This window comes from Tauraco erythrolophus, chromosome 10 (assembly GCF_009769465.1).
Source record: "Tauraco erythrolophus isolate bTauEry1 chromosome 10, bTauEry1.pri, whole genome shotgun sequence".
In the NCBI taxonomy this organism is placed as follows: Eukaryota; Metazoa; Chordata; class Aves; order Musophagiformes; family Musophagidae; genus Tauraco; species Tauraco erythrolophus.
The window spans coordinates 6,798,734-6,823,161 of NC_141474.1; the positions used below are offsets into that span (position 1 = coordinate 6,798,734).

Below are 24,428 nucleotides of genomic sequence, written 5' to 3' on the forward strand. Positions count from 1 at the left end.
TTAGTTTTTTTTTTTATTTATTTTGGGTCGTTAGTGTTCGTTTTTTTGTTTGTTTTCCCCCTTTCCTCTAATCTCTCTCTCTTTTTCTCCTCTTGATTATTTCAAGTTTTTATTTTCTGGTTTTGGTTGGCTCACTTTTGTGGTCTTCAAAAAAAGCAAAAAAGAGATGGGTTTGGGTTTTGGGGTTGTTTGGGGGGGGTACTTTATTTTCTGTGCCTTTTTTGTTTGATTGGTTTTTTCTTCTTTTCTCTTTTCTTTTCTCTTTTTTTTCTCTTCCCCCTTCCCTGTTCTGTTTTCTGTTGGAAAAGCAATCTGATCAGACCTTGCAACTGACGGTGCCGCGTTGGGGGTTATATGCATGGGTGGTAGATGCAAAACAAGAAAAATGATCCGAAAAAAGATTACTGGGATTGCTTGCACTTTGGGGGGAGAAGAAAAAAAAAAAGAAAAAGAAAAAAAAAGTCTTTGCATAATGATTCTGTTTCCGTGGGGCTGAAAGCCTGAGTGGCCCTAATGGATAAACCCCAACGTTTCTGGGATGTCCTAACTCATGCCATTTTGGGGGTTGTTTTGGGTAGATTTTTATCCTTTGATTTTCCTTCTGTCGTGGTTACCTGTGGTTGCTTACATGACAGTGTCTGGATCACCTGCAAGAGTGTGCTCAGTGTGAATTTGATTTTTCCCCTTGTGTCAGCGCGATCCAGGGAAATCCATGGGTCGTTCCCTTCCCTCTCTCCCTTTCCTGCCCATTTGCTGTGATTTCCATTTGTTTGTTTTGAGGGTCAAAGGCACAGAGCGCTTTGCCCAGATTTCAACTCCTCCGCTCGAGAACGATGCTTAGCTCATGCGTGGTGCCTGCCATGAGGATGGCCTCCCCAGAAATCATCCTGGGCTGCCATTGGCTGGTTGTGCTCCCCTCCCAGGAGTGATGGAAAATTAGGATTTGATTAAAAAGAAGGGAAAAAAGTGATCTCCGTGGGTGCCATGTACTTCGTCATCCATACAAATAGCTGTGTGCTGCTTTTCTTTTTAGGGATGGGAGGTAGAGTGGGAATGTGTCACTCTTGTGCCTTTGAGCTCGGTGTCTGGTCATGGTACCCTTTCACCAGGGCATGATGCTTGCTGTGGTCAGATATTATCAGTTATATCAGATATAATCAGATATATCATTTATTCCTTCCTACTAAGAGGAAGGAAACGATATGGGAGCAAAGGGGATGGTGGGCAGCAGAAGGTGGATGTTAAATAGACCACCGGTGGTACCCCATGCTGGTTGCTATCAGGATGTGCTTCTGTAGCGAGTGCATCCCTGCCCATGACAGGCATGAGAGGAATCTCACCCCAGAAGCACCCCCAGATCTGGAGGATTTGGGTGGAAGGTGGGGAAAGCAGAGCCAGGGGTCAAACAAGAGGAGAAACCAGCAGTGTGGGCCTCTTGCTGATCTCCCAAACCAGCCCACAGCAGGAGGACAAAGGCAGTCTGTTACCCAGGAGCTAATGTGGCAAGTGGTGGTTGATGGCTCTGTTCCCTCGCAGGGCCTCAGGTGGACGGCTTGAACAGAGCAAGTGGTAGAAGACTTATTCAGTTGGCCAGTGGAGACGAGTCCCTACACCCAATCTCTTGATTTCCAGGGAATATACCACTTGCTAGGGGACTGCCCCAGAGCTACCTAGAGCAGAGAAGTCGCAGCATTTGGTTGCAGGTCAGAAATTCTCCTGGGAGGCATCTCTCTCACCTCCTGCTCGCCCAGGGCTGCCCGTGAGCGAGCTGTGCCGCCAGCTTGGGCTCGGCCGAGGGGCTCAGAGGACTCAGGTGGATGCAGCAGAGTTTTGCAGGGACAGATGGTTTGCAGGGTTTTCGTTTGATTCTTTCCTTTTTGGTTTGTTTCATGTTTTTTTTTTCTCTTTTCCTTCCATTGTTTGAACAGCTGAAGATTTAGCTGCAGTTTTAAAAATGTCATCCTTTCCAAACAGCTTGCTCCAAATATCGGGTCAGGTGGGGTCTCTTGACATTGACACCCCCCTGTAACAAAGGCTGGAGGGTAAAGAGCAGAATGGCACATGTTGAGGCAGATGCCTACTGCCTGTGATGCTGTCCTGCAGTCCACATCAGCTTGGACCAAAGTGACACAGCTTTCTTTCTTTTCCTCTTTCTTCAACTGGAGTCAGATCCAAAGGTCTGGAATAGCAAGGGAAGAGCTTCAAATTGTTTAAACAGGTTTGGATCTGGCCTGCATGGAGTGGAATAGGCAATTCCCCAGTGCCTGCCCAGTTAAATAGTGCTGCGGTGTGAGGCTGCTTCTTCGCCTTCCCCACAGGCAGTAACACGGCTGTTTCAAAGATAAATTGGCCAGTATCCTGCAATAAAGAGCTGAGATAATCCCTGGGTAACACTACGCTTTCAAGGAAGGACGAACAGTCGTGTTATTAACGTGTAAGACTTGAGCTCCTGGGTCCTCTTTCTGGCTCACTCGTCTACACTCCAGAAACATTGACCTCTTTTCACGTGCCTAACGCGGCGGCGATGCTAAAGCAGCACATCAGTGTGAGGGAAGCTCACGGGCCGTGGAGATCCTTCTGGTAGAAGCGAAGTGTTTCTAATCTGACCCAGATCCCATCACCCTCCCGGTACGCTGCAGCAGTGGCAGAGCAGCAGGGAGTGCCGCTGTCAGCACCGCGGTAGTCTCTGGGTCAGCTTGCAGAGATAGTGGGTTTGAATGTCCATGCTGTCCTCTCCTGAGAAGACAACTAGAAGGGCCTCAGGATTTTATCTCCAACAGTGGCATCTCAGGTTGAGATCTCCCCAGGTGAGCCACGTGGATGTAACAGCTCAGTGAAGCATCTCTGCATTGCCACATTGTGGAGTAGAGGCACGGCCTGAGGACATCTGAAGTTGTGTGACCTCCCCTGCTTCGGGTTGTCCTGGAGGTGCTAGCAGCAAGGACCACACCTGCACACGCTAGTTCTGAAATAACCTGTCTGTGAAAGATTTGGAGGATGATGTCAAGGGCCTTGAGCCATCCAGATGTGCTGAATGGCCCTGGGACGAACATGGAAATGGACGAAGAGGTGAAGTACTAAGATGGATGATGCCTCTCCTTTTATACCATGGACTTTTTTCTGTTTTCAGATCATTGGCTGAGACTTTGGAGAGGAAGAAGCCTGAACAAAGGCTAAATTTGCAGGGAATTCTTAGGACCTTCTGGTTTAAATACATTGTAGGGCATGTGGAAAGAAAGAGAGTAGGCGAAGGACAGATCATGAGAAAGGAGTGACCAGCAATGTAGTCCCTGGAGGGCCATGATGTTGGAAGAGGAGGTGGAACTGTATGCGATGGGACCTGGGACAGGAGCTAAATTCATTTCTGCTGTGGCTATGCAGGCCCATCTGTTCTCTGCATTGATGCCTATGTTACCGGCGATCAGTGAATGGCTACAGTCAGTCAAAGAGATTGGCCACACATTGACAAGGGCAAGGATTGCATCTGTCTAGCCATCTGGCACGTTCAAAGCAGGGTCCCCCATCCTCAGTCACCCAGGCCTGAATGTCAAACACCTTTTCATCCGGAATACACACAGTTGGGCTTTATCAGCCAGATGTTCAAATAAGCTGAGATGTGTGGCTCATTTGGGCTAACAACTCCCCATCCTCAGTTTGATTGCCTGGACAATCTCAGCACTAAAACCACATGGCAAGTGAAAGCTATTTTATGTGGGCAGACCCTTTTGCCAACCGGAGTCCTCAAGGGCCACGCACAGGTGATGACATCCAGTGAAATCTTCCATGCAGAGCAGCCAAAATTATCCTGAGCTGTTTTTTCTTGCTCACCCTTTTGTTTTGTACAAAATCTTCTTTCAAAGCTGCTGATGGAGGGGATCGTACTGTCTAGAAATGTACTTCATCAGGCACTGGCGTGATTGCTGTGACTTCTCTTTTTTGCCTTCCTCCATTTGTGGTAATTACTTGTCCAGAGCGCAGCACTGGAGAGGATCCTGCTTCAGCAGAGAGGCTGTTCTGACCATGGTCTCAGTGTCTTGAGCGTTGGTTGGCAAGTGAAAAAGAACAAATGTCCTGCTGGGTCAGCCCAGGCTTTTAGACCTGCTGTCAAACTCAGTGGCTTTGTCCAGCTGAGGAGCTACGTGGTCCATCAAGTTCTTCCCTCATCTGTGGCCGTGGTAGAAACACAAGGAAAACTTAGGAGGGGGTTAAATTCTGTGCTCTCAATGCACATATGTCATTGCCGTTGACTTCGACTAGGAGTCTTGTATGCATGACCAGAGTTGACTTCAGCGGTTCAGTGTGATGGGTCTATCTCTTTGGTGGTAGGTGGTAAGAGGCAGCAGATGAGGATGGCTTGATTTCAGCCCCAATGAAAACCATTACCATGTTCGTTTATTCTTGATGCCGTTTGAATTGTGGGATACTTCAGAGAAAAGGACTTGTTAGAGGTTCCAGAAAATTTGCGGTGGAAGTGGAAACTGTCAAAACATTACAGAAGCAGGAGGAGAAGCTCTCTGAAGGGCTGGAAAAATCATGCAAGAAATACCAGCAGTCAAGCTTGTGAAGGTTTTTTAATTGGAGGCAAACTTGAAGTGGGTTTTGCTCATGAGAAATGTTAGGGCTGGAAGAGATCTCTGTGCGGGCGTTGTTTTGACGTAGGCTTTCACCCAGCAGCAAGATCTGAGTGCCAGAGCTTACTTAAACATTTCCACCACTCTTTCTGAAGCTGATGGTGCCCTGATAGAAACTCAACACCAAGAAAGAGTGTTGATGATAGGTCTTAGGTTTGATCAGATGTCTGGGTGCCGAAGATGAGCCACTGTTCCACACTGCTACAAGTCATGAAAAGTGTTGTTTTTTCTGGTGTTTTTTTTGGTCTGCACACGATAGCATCAAGGGACTTCCATGCCAAGATAAGAGCCCTTTCCTCTTGGATTCACAAGCTCAAAAGATGGTCGTTACCCCATAGTTCTTCAGGAGCCCCAGATCAAATTATGACCACTGAAAACCTTCGATGTGTTTACAATGGAGCCTTTCGGAGGGACAAATTAGGTTTATGATGAAGCCTTCTCTCATGGAAGGATTTGACTTGTATTCCCGGATCTTGTCTCCATGGACGATACCAGAGCCTTAATTTCCAGGACGCTTCACGTTCCCGTCCCCTCTCTCACCCCAATGCATCAGCCCTTCTTAGCCGCGTCTCTCAGGCTTTGGGGCATCGTAATTTCCGTACGTGGCTAGTACGGAGACAGCAGGATGCCGAAGCAGCACAAAGGGCTCTCTGCAATTACGCCTCTGATACAAATGCATCCATACGTGCGGGGCCATTGGTATGCGCATATTTATCTTTGCATCCACATCAGCAGCGCGACGTATTCACCGTTTAGATATGCACATATATTGTGAAAACACCCCGCGCCAATAGCAGTGTCTGTCTTGTCAGTGACATCTCCAGTGCTCCTCATGATTTCCAAGACACCGGTGCTCTTCAGATCTAGAGTTTGTGGCTGTTTGTTTGGTTTTATTTCCTCCCTCCCAGTCTCAATTTTACGGCCAGGTGTGTTAAGTTTCAATAAAATACCGGTTAAGTTTATGGCATTTTTATTTGTTATTATTTCTATAATTTTCTGTTGGTAGGGGAAGGTGGGATGAATTGTTGCTCTGCGATAGCGGTGCCCCGCCAGGTGCTCAGGGTTTCCCGAGTCCTCTTCCCGGCTCTGCCTGTGATTATTTGTGTGATCTCAAAAGGTTTCTACTCACCTTAAAAGACCAGCGGGATATCCTCCGCTTATTGGGAGCGGTAGCTGCAGAACCGTTTGGTTCTCAGCCACCGCAGGAGCATGAAGCCGCGTCACTGCCCTGTGCTTTCATGCCGATGGTCAAAGCCATCACTCAGAAAACCCAGTTGGAAGCATCGTTGTGTACGTGCAAAGTGCCCATCTTTACACTGACAGTTGAGCAGCGTCAGGGTAGGCTGTCCACAGTCTGCCACCTCGTTTCCCTAGGTTTTTCGCCTTCAAAATAGCAAGTAACCTGAGAGGTCGGGAAGTGACAGGAGCCCTTTGCCAGCTGAGCCGAGGAGGTGATGGTTACAGCTGCCTTCTGACTAGTCCCGGTTATTTGATGCAGCGCTGTGGGATTGCTCCCTGGAAGAGGTTGGGCAGGGTTGACAGTAAGCTCAGACAATGAGCTATTCCTGGCTCTGCTCTTTTTAGGCACCAGTGGGAGGGTCCCGATCCAAGACTCACTGTGCTCAAGATGAGTCTCTTGACTGTCTTGGGCGTTGTATCTAGCAGCGACGTTTCTGCTTTCCTTCAATTCTGAGAATTGCTAGCATCTGACAAAAGAGCTGGTTGCAAAGAGAGTAGCAGAGAGTTTAGTGAGCGTGGAGTCTTCAGCATAGACCTCCCACCTGCTCCCTGACCTTTCTTGGAGGCGGCTTCCTTCAAAAGAGCGTTCCTGGTCCACCTCCAGGGCAGAGCTGGGGTCTGTCCAGAGTATTTCTTCCCTCTCCGGCAAAGGGAGAGGGATTACCAGGCGTTTCTCAGAGTGTACGCATGAGCCATAGTTGGGCAATTCCACCAGGACTGTGGTTGCCAGTCTTCCAAGTTGGAAGTGGCAGTGGAGATGACAAGAGTGTATTTGGAGTTGGAGCTGAAAGCGTAGCTGACCTGGGCCCCTGAAGTCTCTCCTTTCCAAGGCTAACGTCATGTATATAACCAACCCTTGCACGTTGAGCTGTCTCACACTTAACGCGCTGATCTGCACGATAAGTTCTGAAATAATCCCATAAAACCTTTTTATTTATTTTTAACCCACTTCCGTCTTCCCCCGCCTTCCAGTTACATGATGGACTTGTTTCTCCCATTCAGTAGTTGAGGAGGTGCTCAGATACCTGAAAGCTAGAAGCAGAAAACCTTGTTTCTGCAAAGATGGAATTTTTTTTTCTTTTCATTTGTGTTTTTTTACCTCCTGATCCCACCCAGTTGTCTTCACCGTTATCATTTTTTTAGCATAACGGTGACGACTGGTGCATGTGGTGGGGAATTTGCTTACAGAGCTCATTCTCCTGGGGCAGCTGGCCTAGGAGAGCCGTGACACCCTTGCGTTCTCTCATGGCCCATCACGATGAAAGGCACCGCCCAACGTGATGGGTACTGGGAGCCTAGCCCAGGTGCCTTCACGTTTTTGCCAGCCTTCGCTCCTGGTGCGCTGCGGTTCCCAGCAGTGATGGGTTCCCTATGTCCTGAAGGCAAACCCCACGCACCGCTCCCTCGCAGAGCTCCCCGTGGCTCAGCGGCGGCTCCGGCCATGGAACTGGATGGTGTCTGGATGTGCTCGCCCTGCAGAAAGCAGTGGGATGTGGGCTTACCCATGCTGGTCTGAGCTTCTCGGAAACAGCAGTAGCGTGGGCCTGGTTCACCCTTGCTGAAAAGGCTTCCGCTCTCGCCAGCGAGGCTCGTTTGGGTAATTCTATTCTCCGGTGCAGTCTAATGGGTGGACACCTCCAACAACTGAGATTTTCAAAGCTGCCTGAAGGATTTTGATGCCCCGAAATGAAGGTGAAGGGCTGTCTGAGTCCTCCAGGCTGGGTTTTGTTTGTCTCGGTCCAGAGCATGAAGAATCCTTCCTCCAGCTGAGGAGCTGTCGAAGAATGTTCTTGGCATTGAGCTGTAACAACATGTGGCTTTGAATAACCTCAAAAGTGCATCCTTTTTTTATTTTTTTTTTTTTTGCTTGCTCTGTTCTTCATACTACTAACCTGACTGTGTGTTTTGTTTTTGTGGTTGCTTTGCATGTTGTTCCTTCCTCTTGGCTGAGAGTCATGGGGTGGATCTTTTTCCTTTCTGTGATTCAGGTGCCTCACTCTTTCCTTTCCAGGTTCTTCCAGTTCTTTTAACATGTCAAACTCTGGAGATTTGTTCATGAGCGTGCAGTCTCTCAATGGGGATTCTTACCAAGGGGCCCAGGTTGGAGCCAACGTGCAGTCACAGGTAGGGACCCATCCGATGTACTGCCAGTGAATGCATTAGTGTTGGAGGAGCCTCTGATTGTATTGGCACTTCTCCCTCCCGTCCGAAAAGAGCAAATCTCAACCAGCACAAATGAACCAACCGACGTTTAAAAAAGGCAAACAAAACTGAAAATCTAACCAACCAACCAAAAAAAGCAACAGCAACAACCACCAAAAAAACCTGATCCAAAAGAAACCAAAAGCAAACACCCAACCAAACCAACAACCATGGTCTTGAGGAGACTTGCCCACACTTTGTGAATGCATTTGGCTCTGGCTTGATAGTCGTACTAGGAGGAGAGGAGGTTCAGGAGAACAGGCACGGACTCAAAAGCAGCTGAGGTTCAGGTTCTGCTTGCTTTATTCCAAGGGAAGGGGCCAGATGTTTGGACTGGTGTCTCATGTTACAAGGCTTCCACTTACTCTTTTGATGCCAAACCAGGTGTCTGCTGAAAGGCGAGAAATGCTCAAATACACAGCTAGACTATTTTTTTTTTTTAATTAAAAGCTACCCCTCGTCATCTCCCCACCTCCCTGAAGCACAGGCACTCACACTGCCCATGTTCACACCAGCAAGACGGAGCAAGGGAGCTTTGAGCAGCATTACTGAAACATCAACCCATGCTTTGGGCAAAAAGAAAAAAAATAGCCAGGAAGTCACTCAGATCTCCCACCTCCCATCCAATGTCTGGATGTGCCATGAGTCCCCTCTCTGGCATCTAAGGCTCCGTACTGTGTTGGGAGACGACAGCCACTCTGACACTTCTGCATCGGGCAAGGAGAGCTCTGTAAAGCCGAGGTCGCTCCCCTTCCAGTGCTGGAGGCAGAGCGAGCATGCCATCCATGGGCAACGAGATGTGTTTGCCACGCGTGCCGCTGCTGGGGCTGGGCTGGGGAAGCGGAGGGAGAGGAACGGGGCATCTGGAGGAGAGCTGCCAGTGCCTTTGCCATGGTAGGTATGTCCCCTGTCTGGGCCCTCCTGAAATGAAGGCGCTTGGCCAACTCCAAGGATTTCCTTCCACTGCTGTGAGCTTCCCAGTGCTTGGGGCCGAAGGGTGGAAGGAGGTAGGAGTAGGAATGTGGGTCCTTGAGCGCGATGGTGGAGCTGATGGCAGCGGAGTGCTCCAGGAGGTCCCACCCCACGCTTGCCACGCTATTCTCCCTCTCCACAATTTCTGTTGAAAGACTTGGGACCGAGGAGAGCGTGACGGGGCTGCCGGGGCAGGTCGGGGGCGGCGAGGGAGGCAGGAGCAGTCCTCTGGCTCAGCTCTCACCGTGAGACCGGCTGCGGTTCTCTTTTCCCCTTCTTTAAGTACCTACCTTTGTTATTATTATTGCTGTTACCGTTTGGTTTTATCTTGCAAAGATGAACCCAAGCGGCTTTGCCCACTGACCTTTCCTTCACTCTAATTTGTGTCTTTGTTGTCGTTGGTCTGTTTAGGTGGATACCCTTCGCCATGTTATCAGCCAGACAGGAGGATACAGTGACGGACTCGCAGCAAGTCAGATGTATAGTCCGCAGGGCATCAGTGTAAGAAAAAAAATATAGGCTCGGGTTCTTGTTTTTTGTTGCTTTTTTATTTTATTTTTTGTTCTCTCACTACCAATTATTTCAAAGCCATAGGGCTCAGAATGCCACTTAGTAGGACTTGTCTTTGCTTTTACGGTCACCTAGTTTATTGCTTCTGTATCGGTCACGCCAACGGCAGAGCTTCGCCCACAAAAAAAGTGGCGACGGGGCAGGCTGCGTGCAGGCAGCTGGCGTCTAGGACTGTCAGAGCCGATCAGCGTTCGCCTGGCACCTGCGGCCACACGCACTCGGCCGAGAGGAGCTGCTAAACAGGTGACACCTCGCGTAGCCGCGGTGGGGAATGTCACTGCAAACGCCCCGCTCCAGAGGTGGCTCCACGCGGAGGCCCGTGGCACCATCCCGGGAGCGACCATCTAAAAATAACCCATCCCTGGCCGGCGTCCGAAATCGCGGCGGCAATGGGGTTGGCGGCGATAGCGGTTGCAGATAAAAGGAGAATAAAAAACAAACAAAGCCAACCGACGTCAACCCAAGAAAACCTCGCCCAACCAGACTGGGGGAGGACGTGAGGGGGAGGGCGGTCTCCGGAGCATCTTCTCCTTGTTCTTGGGTGCGCTGGCGGGTTCTGACTAGCATGAAAATTCGTAGCGACAAGCTGTGTCGCACAGGGGGAAATCGATCAGACACACACAAGGAGAACCCAGTGTAGATTCGGGACAGCAATCCAACTTCATTTCTCAGATCAATCGTCCGCCATCTCAGCAGCGGTGACAGCAAGCTGGGAGAAGAGGGCAGCCTGGAAAAGGAGGCTGTGAGCGCCGAGTGGGTGGTGGTGGTGGTGGTGGTGTCCGAGGTGGCACGGAGGAGGGGGCGGCTGGCCCTGGACGTGGCTGGCTGCCACAGAGGCTGAATGTTGAGGTGGGGTGGTGTCAGGCTGAGCAGGAAGGCGGTGATCCTCCAAGTGGGACGATGGTCCCATGGCTGAGCACGCTGGCACGCTGCACCGTCCAGACCCATAACCCTTCTGGCCAAGGCTTGTGCTCTTTGTCACCTTGTGTGTGACCATCTTCAGTGGGCGCAGCGAGGGGGATGCAGGGAGAGGGGCGCGGTGGGACGGGGGACTGCACTCCCCTCTCCTGCGGGCGCTGGGGCTTAGCGGGCGGCTTGACGTCAGGAGGCAGAGGCAGGGAGGATTTGTGAAATAATGTAATTGAACATGTGCAGATAATTATGTCTCATTACATAAGCCCGTTGCAAAAACGGCACTTGGAAATGCCACATGAAAGAGCCTATCGTTCCGCATTAATTTCTCCGTGCGCTGAATTTATTCCCTTTCTGGCTTTTTAATACTTAGAGAGTAAATGAATCGCAGGCTGATCATGATAAGAGATGATACTTTTGTATAAATTAAAATACCCCCAAGGAAAGAGGCTGAGCTGATGACAGTCGCAGTTGGCTTGGAAAATAACGGTGGGCTGGAGTAAGCCAAAATTTGGGGAGGGAAGGGTTGATGCCAGAGATTACGAGGTAGGGAGGGAGCGATGGGGAGAGGAGAAGAAAGAGGTAGTGGAAACTCAAAAGCCAAATAGGACAAGGAGAGCTGGGCCGGTGCTGCTGGCCATGGTAATGGGAGAACCAGCGTTGCCACCAGCGGCACTGGGAATTGGTGAGCTGAGAGCAGTAGGGGCTCAGCAGTCCCCCCATGCTTCCCAAATGGGCACCTGGGGTGGTGGCATCCGATGGCTGCTCAGGCTGGTTTTCAGGGAGGGCAGGAGCCCAAATTGGATGTTGTTCAGAGAGCAGCAGGGTGGCGAGTGGGCAGAGGGACCACTCGGGTTTGGGGTGACTCCTTGTTTCCCTGTAAAGTGTGAGGAGCAAGGCAGGGAGTCCAGAGCTGAGCAGATGGTTTAGGAAGCATCTTCTGGTTATCTCTCTGTCCCCAAATATTTTGATTCCCCCTATCTCAGCCAACACGCTCCTCCCTGTAGCTTTATCGTCACTGAACGTCTTCCCGTCCAGCCAGGTCCCTTGATGGACCTCAGTTTGTCCACCCCTCAAGCGTGACTGCTCTCTGGGAAGCCTTAGTCCTGGGCAAGGTCCTGGAGAGCTTCCCAGTGCAGGCAGGGTGGCTGTCTCCTAGCAGGCAGGGCTTCCCTGCCTCGCCCCTGAACCCTTTAAGGCCGAGGAAGGGCAGCGGGATGCAGGGGAGAGCTGCTGGTGACACGGAAAGCGGCCGTCCCCGCATCACCCGAGCATCCCCGTGAGCTGCTGGAAGGAGCTGAGGCGAAACCTAGTCAAGAGCCTTGTCACAAAGATGTCTGCACGGGGCTGAGGTTAAGTCATCCCCGGAGCCCGTCAGGGCTGGGAAGTCAGCGGCAGGTTGCCCAGCTCTGCTGCTGCAGACCTTGGCAGGGGGAGATGACGCTGGGGGTTTGCCTTCCTTGATGGAGGATGAATTTTTAAAGGCGTGTAAGTCCTGACAGCTGAGGACAGGGATCTACCCAAAGCCCGATTCCCTCTGTGGCTCTGCTGCTCAGCAGCTGACAGCCCGCTCCGCGGGGCGAAAAGGGCTGGAGTCAGTTCTGCATCGTTAGCGGGATAATGGGCGATGGCACAGCCGACGCCATGACCCGCAGCGGTGGCTGAGGCAGCGTGAGAGCAGCCGCCTTCTCCTCCGCAGGTGGAGCCGGCGCTGGGCAGCACCGGACCGCCGAGGGATGGGGATGCTCTTGGTGGTGGGGTGGTAGAGGCAGGAGCTGTCTTGAGGATACCCTGTCCTGGTAGCACCAAGAGGAAGGTGGGACCCCCCCCATCTGAAAGGAGGGGATATTTGGGGCCTGATCCAGCCCTTTCTGCAAGCTTTGAGCTTGGGGGAGGGTTGCACCATTAAGGTGTCCGGTCCTTTTGGGCAGTGCTTGTTTGGGAGGTCCATGTGTGTACCCAGCCGGGGTTCCCTGAGGTTGGGGGTTTCAGAGCATTTAAATGTCCAGGTTCTGGTGAGTTCCAGTAGAAGTTAGATCTTTATTGCCATAATCCTTTGGAAGGTCCCAACCCATCGCCCTTCCTGTTGCTGCCCAAGGACCCTAAATCCACAAAGCATTTTAGGTCCCTTGCCTGCTAATTAATGAATAAGCCATAGTCATCTTAAGGAAAAACTCTTTCAGATGTTTCTTTTTGGACTGTATTTAATTTAGTTTAGAGATCCTTTGGAAGTCTAAAACGAGGGGCTGTTTTTCAAGTTCATCGGAGCGCGAGGTTTTTGATTTAAAGGCGCCACTGCACAGGGCTGTGCCGATTCGCAGAGCAGCGTGTGTCGCCGTGACGGCCGTGGTCAGTGGTAGGTTGTGCTGTTGAGTTTTGTACCCATGCCTGCCAGCAAGGACCACCAGGCGCTGGTACCTGTGGGAGATGAGACCTCCTGGCTTGTGCCGAGATCCTTTTCTCTAAGAATTTGAAAAGAAAGTCATTGCCCTACTCCTCAGCAAGCTACAGTTCACCATCGTGGTCACGAGCTGGGATATGGAAGCTGGTCTGGCAGGGCTTCGGTGCCTGAGCCTCATCCATCAGGTGTGTCCCGAGGCTGCCACCGTGATCCTTGGAAAGCGATGGCCAGACAAGGCTGGATTCTCTGATGTGTAATAAGAGCTTCAGTGTGTATCATAAGGAAACCCTGATAGAGGATTCAGAGGTCTAAAACCTGTTTGAGGCTGCTCCCCATCTGTCAGATTTGTCCCCATGTGTTTCATGTGTTTGGAGGCTGACCTGACACTGCCTCATGGACGGTGGGACAGGGATTTGGTCACAGAAAATGTGAGGTTGAGACAGCCTCTGTGCAACGCAGAAGGCTCCTTCAAAAATTGGCAGAAAGTCATCTCCCAGCCCCACGTAGGAGGCCCAGGCAGAGAGCCAACCAGACTTGCTGGAGGTGACAAAAATGCTGTGAAACCTGTGGAAACGGGCACCGAAACCAGTTGCTTCAGCAATCCATCACTGTGCTTCAGCAATCCGTCACTGGGGCTCCACCACTTGGACAGCCACCAAGGTCTTGCCTGTGCTCTGACACCGGAAGGTGACATACGAAGAGATGTCCTGGAGACCACTGCTCTGTCTTTGGCTTCTGCCTTTCCTGAAGAAGTCACAGCTGTGTGCTGTGCTCCTCAGATGGTCTGCGAGGAGCAGCAGCCTCCTCAGAAGACTCCTTTGTCTTTGAGGGAGATCCCAAGGGATTTACTGCAGTCAGATCCCAAGCCATGTCCTTGCTTCCCAGGGCCAGCTGGGTGGGATCGGATGCGTGCTGCACGTGGCTTGGTCTGTGCGCAACAGGGTGAACTCCAGGAAAGAAGGGATGGTGCCTGCATGCCCTCTGCCTGTGGAAGGATCCAGCCTCCTCATGGAAGGCTTGTCCATACCAGAAGAAGGCATCAAGATGATAAAGTCATGGCCAACCTTGAGGCCTCCTTTCCATCACTTGACCCATAACCTGGGGCCTTCCCAGGCTGGGGGTACAGGAGGGTGTGGAGTCTGTGAAGGGTTCCCCTATCCAGGTTGGCCTCTTCCCAACATCCTCTTGTTTTTTCCCTGGATGCCACCGAGGTGGTCATCGGCAGCACAAACTCCTGCAACGCACAAAGGCGCATTCCCGATCTCCAGTACCGTGAGGCTTCCCAGCATTTTGGGGACATCAAGGTCCCACATTCTCTGCCTGCAAGTCTCCCTCCCTCTCGCTTCTTCCAACCGCAGCCGGCACGCACAAGCCTCGCTAAAAATAGTTGAGCACAATAGGGACGGAGCCCTGCTCCGCACGGCCCCCCTCCCCTCAACCCCCCTCCCGCTCGCTGTAATGACCCTGCAAACACTAAATGGCATCTGAGTGCATTAAGCAGCAAACTCTCCGGTGACATAGCAATTATGGCTCCGAAATAGATTTGGTGCGTCACGGAAGATAAGGGTTTTGAAAGTTTCTGTTGTGATTATAGCTTGTAACTCCAACAAATAACAGGCTTGGTAATAAGAGGCTGCCAGCACAGCTATTGTGGTTCTCTCTCACTGATGGCACGTAAATTGCTATTAATGTCCTAAGTGTACTTGAATATGCCAGTCTCGGGGCGGTGGAGTTGGCTCTGTGTCTCTCTTTACGCGGCCTGTCATTGTCGGGCTGATAATCTACGGTAATTGCTGCCTCTTGCAGCGGTCCAAGACGTGGAAGGGTGGATGTTGCATCTTGGGGAGCTCAGGGACAGTGGGTCGGGGCCCGGTGGTGGGTGGAAGCTGGTAGGGCTGGTGGGCACGGTGAAGTCTCCGCAGGGCTGGGGGGGACACACGGGATGGTTAAGGTTCGTTACTGTCCGTTGCGCGTGTGCGTGCCTCTGTCTTCTCTGCTTTGTGCGTGTCCCACTGCCAGGTGGTTTCATCCTTCCCACCCATGGCCAGCTCTTTGTTCCCATCTCCACTGCCTCTGGGGCAGGCAGGAGCTGGTCAGCAGTGTGGACAACCTGCTGGCGAGTCCTGGACGACCACTCGGCACCACGGGGCAATGAGGCTTTTCCTTCCTGTACCCCACTTTTGGGGTCTGCGAGGTCACGGGAAGCGGGGGCTGCAGGTGCCAGCGATGGATGCCCTGCGCTGGAGGCAGCAGGATGGGCAGCCAGCGAGGGTGAAGCAGCCCGGGCATGTCTGACGCTCCAACGCGGGCAGGAGTTGGGAAGGATTAATTAGCTGAGCACTGAATCAATGTCAGAGTGAGCAGAGGAGGTTGGGTGTGACAGCTGCTCCTCTCTGAAGGGGATGGCAGCCGTAGAGGAGCAGCTTCTCTGCGCTGCCGGCTCCTGCCTGCAGCAGCCGGGCCCTCAGGTAGCTCTGCTTGGCAGAGGCTGGAGAATTTGGCTACACGTCTCTTTTTTAGGAGAAATGAGTTGCCTGCCCTGCTTTGCTGTACAAACCCTTGGATGGGGTACGGTGGTGGTACCTCCATGACGTTGTGGCGTGAGGTCCCTCGAGGAGAGGTGATGGGGAGTGCGGAGGACCAACCCCGTGGTGGCAGAAATTTGTTTTGTGGTTTTACAGCAAAGCAAGGAGGGGGGACGGGTCCGGGTCTTGTGCTGGGAGCAGAGAGGTGGCCCAAATGCCCAAACGCAGCCTTCACGGTGGCAGGAGAGATGTTTGGGCAATGTGTCTTCCCCAGGACAAGGCTGGGTGCTGGTGGCTTCCCCCTGCACAGGAACCATGCAGCAGGAAGGCAGTGAGGGGGGACATGGAGCTCTGCTGGGGTACACAGCATGGCTCCACAGTCCCGTGGGACCTATTGCTTGGTCTGGGTGCTCATAGCACCTGGGTCCAGATAACAGCCCGGGTTTCTGGAGTAAGATGTTCACTGTTTTCTTCCTTCCGTATGGGGAAGGGTCCTACTTGGGGGTAAAAATACCCCCAAACAACTGGAGCTCAGAGTTTCTGCAGAAATAGATGGTTTTTAAGAGACAGAATTTCCACAAGCACTTGCGATTTACCAAAACGCCTGTTCTTAACAAGAGTTCTTTCTGGCCCCGTCCCACTGACGGAGCCCCGCGGTCTGTGGTGGGATGAGGGAGCCAGAGGGGACAACATCTTTGGCTCCTCCGTTGGCCACTGCTGAGGGAGGAGCGGGGGACCCAAGGTGGATGGGGGGCTTGGGTAGGGCCGAGGCTGCCCTTACGCAACTGACGCCTCCACGTCTCCCTTCCTGCAGGCTAATGGAGGTTGGCAAGACGCTACTACCCCATCGTCGGTGACCTCCCCCACAGAAGGCCCTGGCAGCGTTCACTCTGATACCTCCAACTGATCTCCCAGCAAATTGCATCCCTGGCTGAGCCGGCCCCGGCGGGGGCGGGAGGGGAGGGGGCCTCTCCTAACACCGCAGCAGTCAGACTGGAGGTGAACCCAATCAGCACACACACGCGAAGACTCCTTCTCTTCTCTTCTCTTCGTCGGGATGCTTTTTTTCAGCCAATCTGGACACTTCTTTATACTCTCTTCCCTTTCTTTTCTGGGTAGAAGCCGCTCTCCCCCTCCCTGCCACCACCACAACACCACCGCTCCCTTCCCCTCGCCCCAGCCCACCGAAGGACGCGTCGACAGGTAGAAGGATTTTTAAGGAGGAAAAGCAAAAAAAAAAAATCAGCTGCCGCCGCACAGAACAATCCAGAAGCCGTGCGTGGCCTCGCGCCGGGCGTCTTTCTGCGGAGCCGCAAACGTACCTCAGTAGCCTGTCTGTCCTTCACCACCAGGCAGCCCCCCCTCGCCCCCTCCCCGTCTCTCACGCTACCTCTCCGTAGGGAAACACCACCGCAGCCCCGCTGCCGCCTCGTCGCCACCGGCCCTGGCCACAGCCAGCGCATCGCCTCCCCGTGCCAGCCCTGCCCCGGCGAGCCATCCCCCGGGCGCTGCCAGTGATGGGACGGGTGGACACAGTCCCCCGCCGTGCATGGAGGAGAAGGAGCCGGGGCGCTCTCCTTCGCTGCTTCCAAAAGGTACCAGCCCATTCCCAGCCCCAGGAAACCGATGACTCTTGCCGGTCCCTGCCCTGCTCCACTGCACGTCCCAAAGCTGGATGAGCCGTGAAACCCCACCGTCCTCCCCACCTGCTGTCGAAGGGGAGGAGAGGAGGGAAGGAGTCGAGGCAGAGGTGGACGCAGAACGGCCATCGCTGATAACGAAGGCACTGAGCACCTCTGCGACGTCCTACGGACCGGGCATAGGCGATGGATGGGACCTTGGCGGTTCTCTCCCAGCACCGAGGGAGGCCGGCGACAGCGGGGTTTTTCTGGCGAGGAGAGCGTCGCGGGGCATTGGCTCGTGTTTTCAGAAGAGGAGGAGGTGGATTCCTCAGTGCAGGCAGGACTCACCAAGGTTGGTGGCACCCACTGCGTCCCCAATACCCACCCTGCCCCGCGGGCAGCGAGGGACAGGCAGCGGGATCCTGGGGCTGGATGCGGGGATGCAGGCTGAGCACGCCGGGGGCTTTTGATAACGGTTAATGCGACAGGTTTGCCTGAGGCCGAAGGCTCTGCAGGATGGGTGGGTGCCCTGCTCAGGGGTGGCTTTCGGCTGACGCTGCTGGTTTTATCCTGGGAGTGGCATCCCAAGTGATGGGAGCACTCGTGGGGTTTCTGGTCCACTTTTTGGACAAGCGGTGATGGTTGCTAAGCAAGGCTTCGTCCTGCTCAGACACTCCCATGCTGGGAGGACACGGCTTTTGTTGGAAGAGCGGGGTGCAGCGGCACCAGTTTGCCCCAGCAGGCTGAGCTCCGTGCCGGGCGGTGCTTTTGGCCGCCGGTTCTTCCGGTGGGCGTGAGGAGGCTGAGCCGGCCCGCGGCAAGACCCTGGGTGTCATGGGGACTGGTGGTGCAGCACATCTGGCACCTTGTGATGGACCCCAACGCCTCTTGGCCACGTCTCGTGCTCTCGCACATCCATGCCCACCCTGCCCGTGCGGGTCCCAGCTGTCTCGAGATGGGAACTGGCAGCGCAGAGCAGCATAAAGCAGGAACCGTTTGAAATCAAAGCTCTGCCAGAAAAATTTCCACCCTTTTGCTGGAAAAAGGACGTGCCTCTGGCTCCGACATACTGTCACCTTGCAATGTGGGGCCAGCAGCGTGACTCGCCTGAAGTGGAGGTGAAGCCTGCCCTTCCCTGGGGAACAAGCCCAGAAGGCTCCAAAACACCTGCTTTGAAATTTGTCACCTTCCCCCAGATACCAAAAGTCCTGATTCGGTGGATTTTCTGTTTCAGAGCTGGTGGGATCAGAGTAGGGTGTGAAAGGTGGACAAGAAACAGCACAAGCTGCTCCTTGCTTAGGTCTGGGATCTCCAGCAGTGAGACCCTGTCTGCTCCTTCCACATCTGCGCCCGGGGCCGGGGACCACGTTGCAGAGCCTGGTGACACCTGAGGTCCAGGGCTGCCTCAGGCTGGGGGTGTTAGGAGCCCCGAGAAGGTTGGTTCTTCCCTGCCAGGACAGGACGGTTAGGAGGTGCTGCCCATCTTCCCCAGCCTTCCACTCTCCTCCTCTTCCTCCCGTGGCCTCCCCCAGTGCTGCCTTTTAACCATTTCCAGCTTCTTTTACGTGAAAGCGTGCTGGCAAAGCAAAGCATTTCAGGGCCATGGGACTGGGTCAGGTCTGTTCTCCGGCACGGCGGCAGTGCTGTGCCCATGGGAATGCCACGGTACCTCTTGGAAACCAACTGGGAATGAGCCAAAAGCCCCTGCTCACCGGCATGGGCGCAGCCTCCCCCTGCCCTGCAACCGCTGCCCCTCCTGCCTGCACCCCCTGCCCGGGCACCCCCTGCCCAGGCACGGCCCTCGCTCCTCCATGGTACTTTGCCATTCACCTCCTGGGTTCCCTGGTTGGTCCCTCCGGTTCGCGTTGGCGTAGCTGCTCGCTTGCCTTTTTCTTTGCTTTTTTTTTTGTTTTTTTGGAGTGGGGGTTTTATTTCTCCTCCCCTCCCCCCCCCTGCCCCCGCCAACCTTAAGTGTTGTGGGTTTTTTTTCTTCTTCTTTTTTTTTAATTATTTCTTTTTCTGCCCAGAAAAACCTGACTTCGATACCAAAAAAACAAAACGAAACAAAAAAACAAAAAACAAACAAAAAAACCTGCAGAAACTCAAAAAAAATAAAAACAAAAAAAAAACACAAAAAAAACTCGACGATTCTTTCAGCTTTATTAACATTTTCCATTGTTTCTTGCGATTTGTGTCTCGTTCTTTGTAGTATTGATGATAACGAACATTTGATAATGAATGTTCTTGTATATTCAGATAAAGGAGAAAAAAAAAAAACCAAAAACGCAGTCGGAATTTAATAGTGTTTATAATAAAAGAATAAAAAATGACCCTCTTCGCACGCAAAATTGAACAGGGGGAAGGTCCTGTCCCTGTTCTTTCTGTGGCAACAAGCGCTTCATTCCTGTATAGTTTATAACATCAAACTACCTACATTCATCTTCCTTTTCTTTTTTTTTTTCGGTTTGTTTGTTTTTTCCCATGGTTTGGGTTTGTTGTTTTTTTTCCCCCCCATTTTCTCGCATTTGTGAATTAGTTCAAGAATGCTAGAAAAGTGTAGAGTTGTGCACACTCATTTCTTCTTACACAATGTTTAAAAAAGTGACGGTAATTCATTTTGTAAAACTTTAAAAAGAAAAAAAATGGTTGGAATAGTAAGCATTAATAGGTACAGTCTAACACTTTATGTTTCTTAACGTTGAGACCCAGAAATTGCCTTTTATTTTAATTTTTTTTGGCATTATTTGGGAGGGGAGGGGGGCTTTGATGATGATGCTGAGTTGATTTGGACCTGGCCTTGCCGCTTCCCCCGCGCTTTAAAGCTCTGACCCAAGCGATGTGAAAAGCGATGGTGGGTTTTGGGGGGAGCGTTTCTCTTCTCCTGGCGGGGGGGGGTCCCCACTCATTTGGACATCCAAGCCCAGAAGATCCTTGGGCAGCTACTGGGGGGCTGAGCCAGGGGATGACGTCTCCAAAGAGGGACGTAATCCCCAGGGGTTTTTGGGGAGGAGATGCTGAGGGGTGATGGGGAGTTGGGTGCTGAGCTGCATAGAGGTGACAAAAAGGCATGAATCCTCCCCAAAACATGTAGGCGGTGGGCGCCGACACCCTTATGCTCTGCCCCAAATCCCGGCAGCATTCTTATCCCAATGGTTCACTGCAAGAACCCTTTGACTTGGAGGCACCCATCATCCCAAAACCGAGAGGTGGGGAGCAAGGAAGGTACCAACCGCATTTCGACTGTGGACCTTGTTGAGGATGGGGGGGCGGGTCCTGCAACCTGGCGCCGAGCCCTGGCTGTGCAGGGGCGCCGGGAGGGACAAGGGATGGGATGTGGCGGGACCCCACCAAAATGCCCCCAAATATATCCCGAAATCTCGGTGGCCGCAGGGTGGGTTTCAAGGAGAAGCGCTGAGGAAGACGCTGGTTGGCATCGCTTTAGGTTTCTGTTAAAGCGGTTTCCCCGCTCCCTCCAAACCACTGAGCTTTTCACATCACTGGGTGGTTTAGGTTTGGGGTGTTATTTTTAATCCCGAGGTTTCCTGGAGTCCTTTTGTTTTCATACACCTTTGATATTATTATTATTATTATTATTATTAAGACAATGTAAATCAGACATTGCCTGGGGGGTTGGTTTTGTCGGTTTGCTTTTTTTTATTCTTGCAAAGCCCTTTCTATCCCTTGTAAAGATGATCCAGTTGCTTTTTCTTTTCTATTTTTCCCCCCCATCTTTTTTTTTTCTCTTCCTAATGGATTCCAAATATTAAAAAAAAAAAAAGAAAAACCCTAGGGAAAAAAAAAAAAGACTCTCTGTTCCGACCTGGTTTTGAAACTTTAAGCTTTTCTGCTTCTGTAAAGAAAAAAAAAAAAAAGGCCTCTGTCTTTCTGATCCCAATTGAGACTTTTATGTTCTATGACGATACTAACAAGGTGTAGGTTTTACAGTTTCCTGATTTGTACTGGTAATGCATATTCCAAATAAATAGTTTCTTTTGTTGCAAAAAAAAAAAATAACAAAAAAAAAAATCAAAACCCTGAAACCAAACCTGGTGTATTTTTTGGGAGGAAAAAGAGGAAAGCGAGATGCCCTGAGGGTTTTTTCCCCCGTGGGGGATGCAGGGGGACAGGAAGGGTTTGGGGTGGGGGGTGAGCAAAGGCAATAGTCTGGTGCTCGGTCCTGGTTGCAGGGGGGTGAGCTTGGGAGCCGGAGGGATGCGATTGAGGAGTGATGCCTGGTGTCAGTGTCTGTGGCGGTCCCGGCACCTCTCCCCCATACCTCAGTTTCCCTGGGCAGGGGGTGGCAGGTGCTTCTTGACACATGGATTTGTCCATGCAAAAAAAAAAACATTTTCAATCTTTCATTTTCATTGCTTGTTCACTGCTTTTTTGGATTTTTTCAGTGCGCTTCTTTCCAAAAAAGCTGGAATGCGGATTTTTCTGTGGCGCACCCAGGGATGGGGCAAGGCTGGGAAGCAGGGGAAGGATTGGTGGTTTCTTGTGTTTTCCTGGGGGTTTCAGTTTTAAAAAAAAAAAAAAAAAGGTGCAAAAAAAAATTCTAAATTTAAAAATAATTTGCAATTTAAAAAAGAATCTGGGAGGGGCGGGGGGGTGGAACTGGGACAGCTCTGCCACATCCCTGGAGATGGAAGTATCGGATGAAAAAGAGGTGGCTGGAGAGGGTGGCTGTGATTCCCAGCTCTCAAGCTGGAGAAAGGCAAGCAAGGATCCCCTCCACAAACCCCTCCGACACCCCACAGGGACCAAAGCAGAGGGAAAGAACCCCCTGGGGAGGCGGCACAAGGATGCTGGAGCTGCCGCCTGTGCTCCCCCATGGATTCCTTGTCAATGATTATTCAATCTCCAGCCTGACCTTTCTCTTCTAAATAACACGGCGGTATCAGCGCCGGCCAGCCTCCAGCTCCAGCTGCAAATTAACTGTATCGCTCTCCAGCAGGAGACCCGACGAGCCCCCCCCGGCCGCCGCCGCCCCGGGAATTATCTGCCTCCAATGGTGCTCTGCTCATACCAGTTTAAATATCATCTTGCTCCCAGCTGTTCCGTTCTAATAAACGCTCATCCCGGCTCCGGATGGAGAAATGCTAAGTCTCACCGGGGCCTCAGTGAGAAAAATCGCCCCCCAAAAAAAAGGCAGGTGGTGATGCTGGAGGAAGTGGTGACGCGATGCCGGAGGGGATGATGTGATGGTGGGAGGAGATGACGTGATGTGATGCTGGCCAGGCTGGGGGGTCCTGCCATTCATCCATTGGGTGCCAGGGTGGGTTTGAGCCTGTCGTGCCACTGCCAGCTCAAGCCTTTCCCTCCTTTCTGAAAAAAAAAAAAAGATGATTTTAAGATGGGAAAGGGGCACATGTAGCCTCCCATAGCGGGGGTGGGGGTGTAGGAGCCACGCTGGGTGCAGCACCTTCCTTCCCTCCATCCCTCTCTCCATCCATCTGCCCTCGCTGGCTGCTTGTGCTGAAAAGAAAAGACAAACCAAACCCGCAGGAATCAAACTGGATAATTGGTGTTTTCCTTGCTGTCCTTCCCCTTCTCTGCAGCCACACCTTTTCCTTCTCCTCCTGCCATTTATTTATTTATTTCCCCCCACTATTTTTCCTCCATTTGGGCAACAAAGTCGAGCCCTGGGCAAGAGCAAACCCTGAGGGCGAGCTCCTGCACTTTGCCCATTTCCCATTATAATATTTTAGGCTGAAAAGTGTGGGGGGGGGGGGGGGTGCGGGAAGAGATGCCATGGACAGGGCCCCAAAAATTTCCACAGCAGAAGCTGCAAAAAGCTCTCGGCGAGCCAAAACCCACGGCTCAGCGCCATGCCAATGCCCTGGCATGTGCCAGGTCCATCTCCCTGCAGTGTGTCCTGATGTGGCAACACCTCTTCCAGCTTTTTCTCCCCACGGGCAGCTGCCGGCATCTCCCCGGCCCCTGTCCAGCCAGGCTGGGGTCCCCTCCCAGCTCCCCCCCATCCCCGTGCCAGGAGCTCCAGCCAAGAACCACCACTGCCATCACTGGGGCAAACTGGCGGCACGCGAGGGCTGCCGAAGCACACCCCGGTTATCAATAACCCTTCCAAACTATCCGAGGGGTTGGGAGGCGTTAAAGTTATAGCTGGCAGTAAAGCCCCCGTCCGTTTGCTGGAGAGGTTAATATACGGCGGGAAGTTTCGCCTATAAAAGGCGAGGGTTATGTTTTCCTCCAGTTCGCCGGGAGTCGATAACTTACGACCACCATAAACGTGAGTGGGTCTCGCAAGTCAGCCCATCAGTCTTCGGAGTAATTCTGCTTTGTAGTAAAATATTTTACTGTGCCTTGGATGCGGGCAGCACCCCCCACCCCGCTGGCTGGGCAGGGAGGTGGTGGCTGGCTCCAGGTCTCTCCTCTGCCAGCATTGGGGGGATGGTGTGGAGGGGTGATGCTGTTCTTTCTTGGGGTGTGGTGGGTGTAGAAGCCTAGAGAATATAAAATAAAATGTAAAATTAAATTAAATGAAATAATAAAATAAGAAAAGAAAGAAGAAAAGAAGGAAAGGGAAAGGGAAAGGGAAAGGAAAGGAAAGGAAAGGAAAGGAAAGGAAAGGAAAGGAAAGGAAAGGAAAGGAAAGGAAAGGAAAGGAAAGGAAAGGAAAGGAAAGGAAAGGAAAGGAAAGGAAAGGAAAGGAGAAAGGAAAAAAAAGAAAAGGGAAAGAAAAGAAAAGGGAAAGAAAAGAAAAGGGAAAGAAAAGAAAAGAAAAGAAAAAAGGAAAGGAAAGGAAAGGAAAGGAAAGGAAAGGAAAGGAAAGGAAAGGAAAGGAAAGGAAAGGAAAGGAAAGGAAAGGAAAGGAAAGGAAAGGAAAGGAAAGGAAAGGAAAGGAAAAGAAAAAAGAAAAGAAAAGAAAAGAAAAGAAAAGAAAAGAAAAGAAAAGAAAAGAAAAGAAAAGAAAAGAAAAGAAAAGAAAAGAAAAGAAAAGAAAAGAAAAAAGAAAAGAAAAGAAAAGAAAGAGAGAAAAGAAAAGAAAAGAAAAGAAAAGAAAAGAAAAGAAAAGAAAAGAAAAGAAAAGAAAAGAAAAGAAAAGAAAAGAAAAGAAAAGAAAAGAAAAGAAAAGAAAAAAAAAAAGAAAAGAAAAAAAAAGAAAAGAAAAGAAAAGAAAAGAAAAAAGAAAAGAAAAGAAAAGAAAAGAAAAGAAAAGAAAAGAAAAGAAAAAAGAAAAGAAAAGAAAACAAAAAATAAACGAGAAAAGAAAATGAAAAGATTAAAGAAAAGAGAAAAGAGAAAAGAAAGGAGGAAAAAAAAGGAAAAAGAGAGGAAAAGAGAGGAAAAGACAGGAAAAGGGAAAAGAGAAAAGGAAAAGAGAAAAGGAAAA

The 24,428-nt window shown here is 51.4% G+C and overlaps 1 protein-coding gene across 6 annotated transcripts in view; it reads left to right on the forward strand.

Moving 5' to 3' along the window:
• PBX1 (PBX homeobox 1) overlaps positions 1 to 16,798 on the forward strand; it is a 130,071-nt gene extending 113,273 nt beyond the window's left edge. For 3 of the 6 annotated variants that reach the window (XM_086617203.1, XM_086617205.1, XM_086617207.1), the window contains 3 exons: positions 7,882 to 7,994; positions 9,456 to 9,545; positions 16,267 to 16,798. In XM_086617203.1, coding sequence (XP_086473329.1) covers positions 7,882 to 7,994; positions 9,456 to 9,545; positions 16,267 to 16,359 — 296 coding nt within the window. In that variant the 3' untranslated portion in view covers positions 16,360 to 16,798. Of the gene's footprint in view, positions 1 to 1,928; positions 5,265 to 7,881; positions 7,995 to 9,455; positions 9,546 to 16,266 lie in introns of those variants that run through there. The other 3 variants (XM_086617204.1, XM_086617209.1, XM_086617206.1) reach the window with 3 other exon arrangements.
• Positions 16,799 to 24,428: the final 7,630 nt, after the last annotated feature.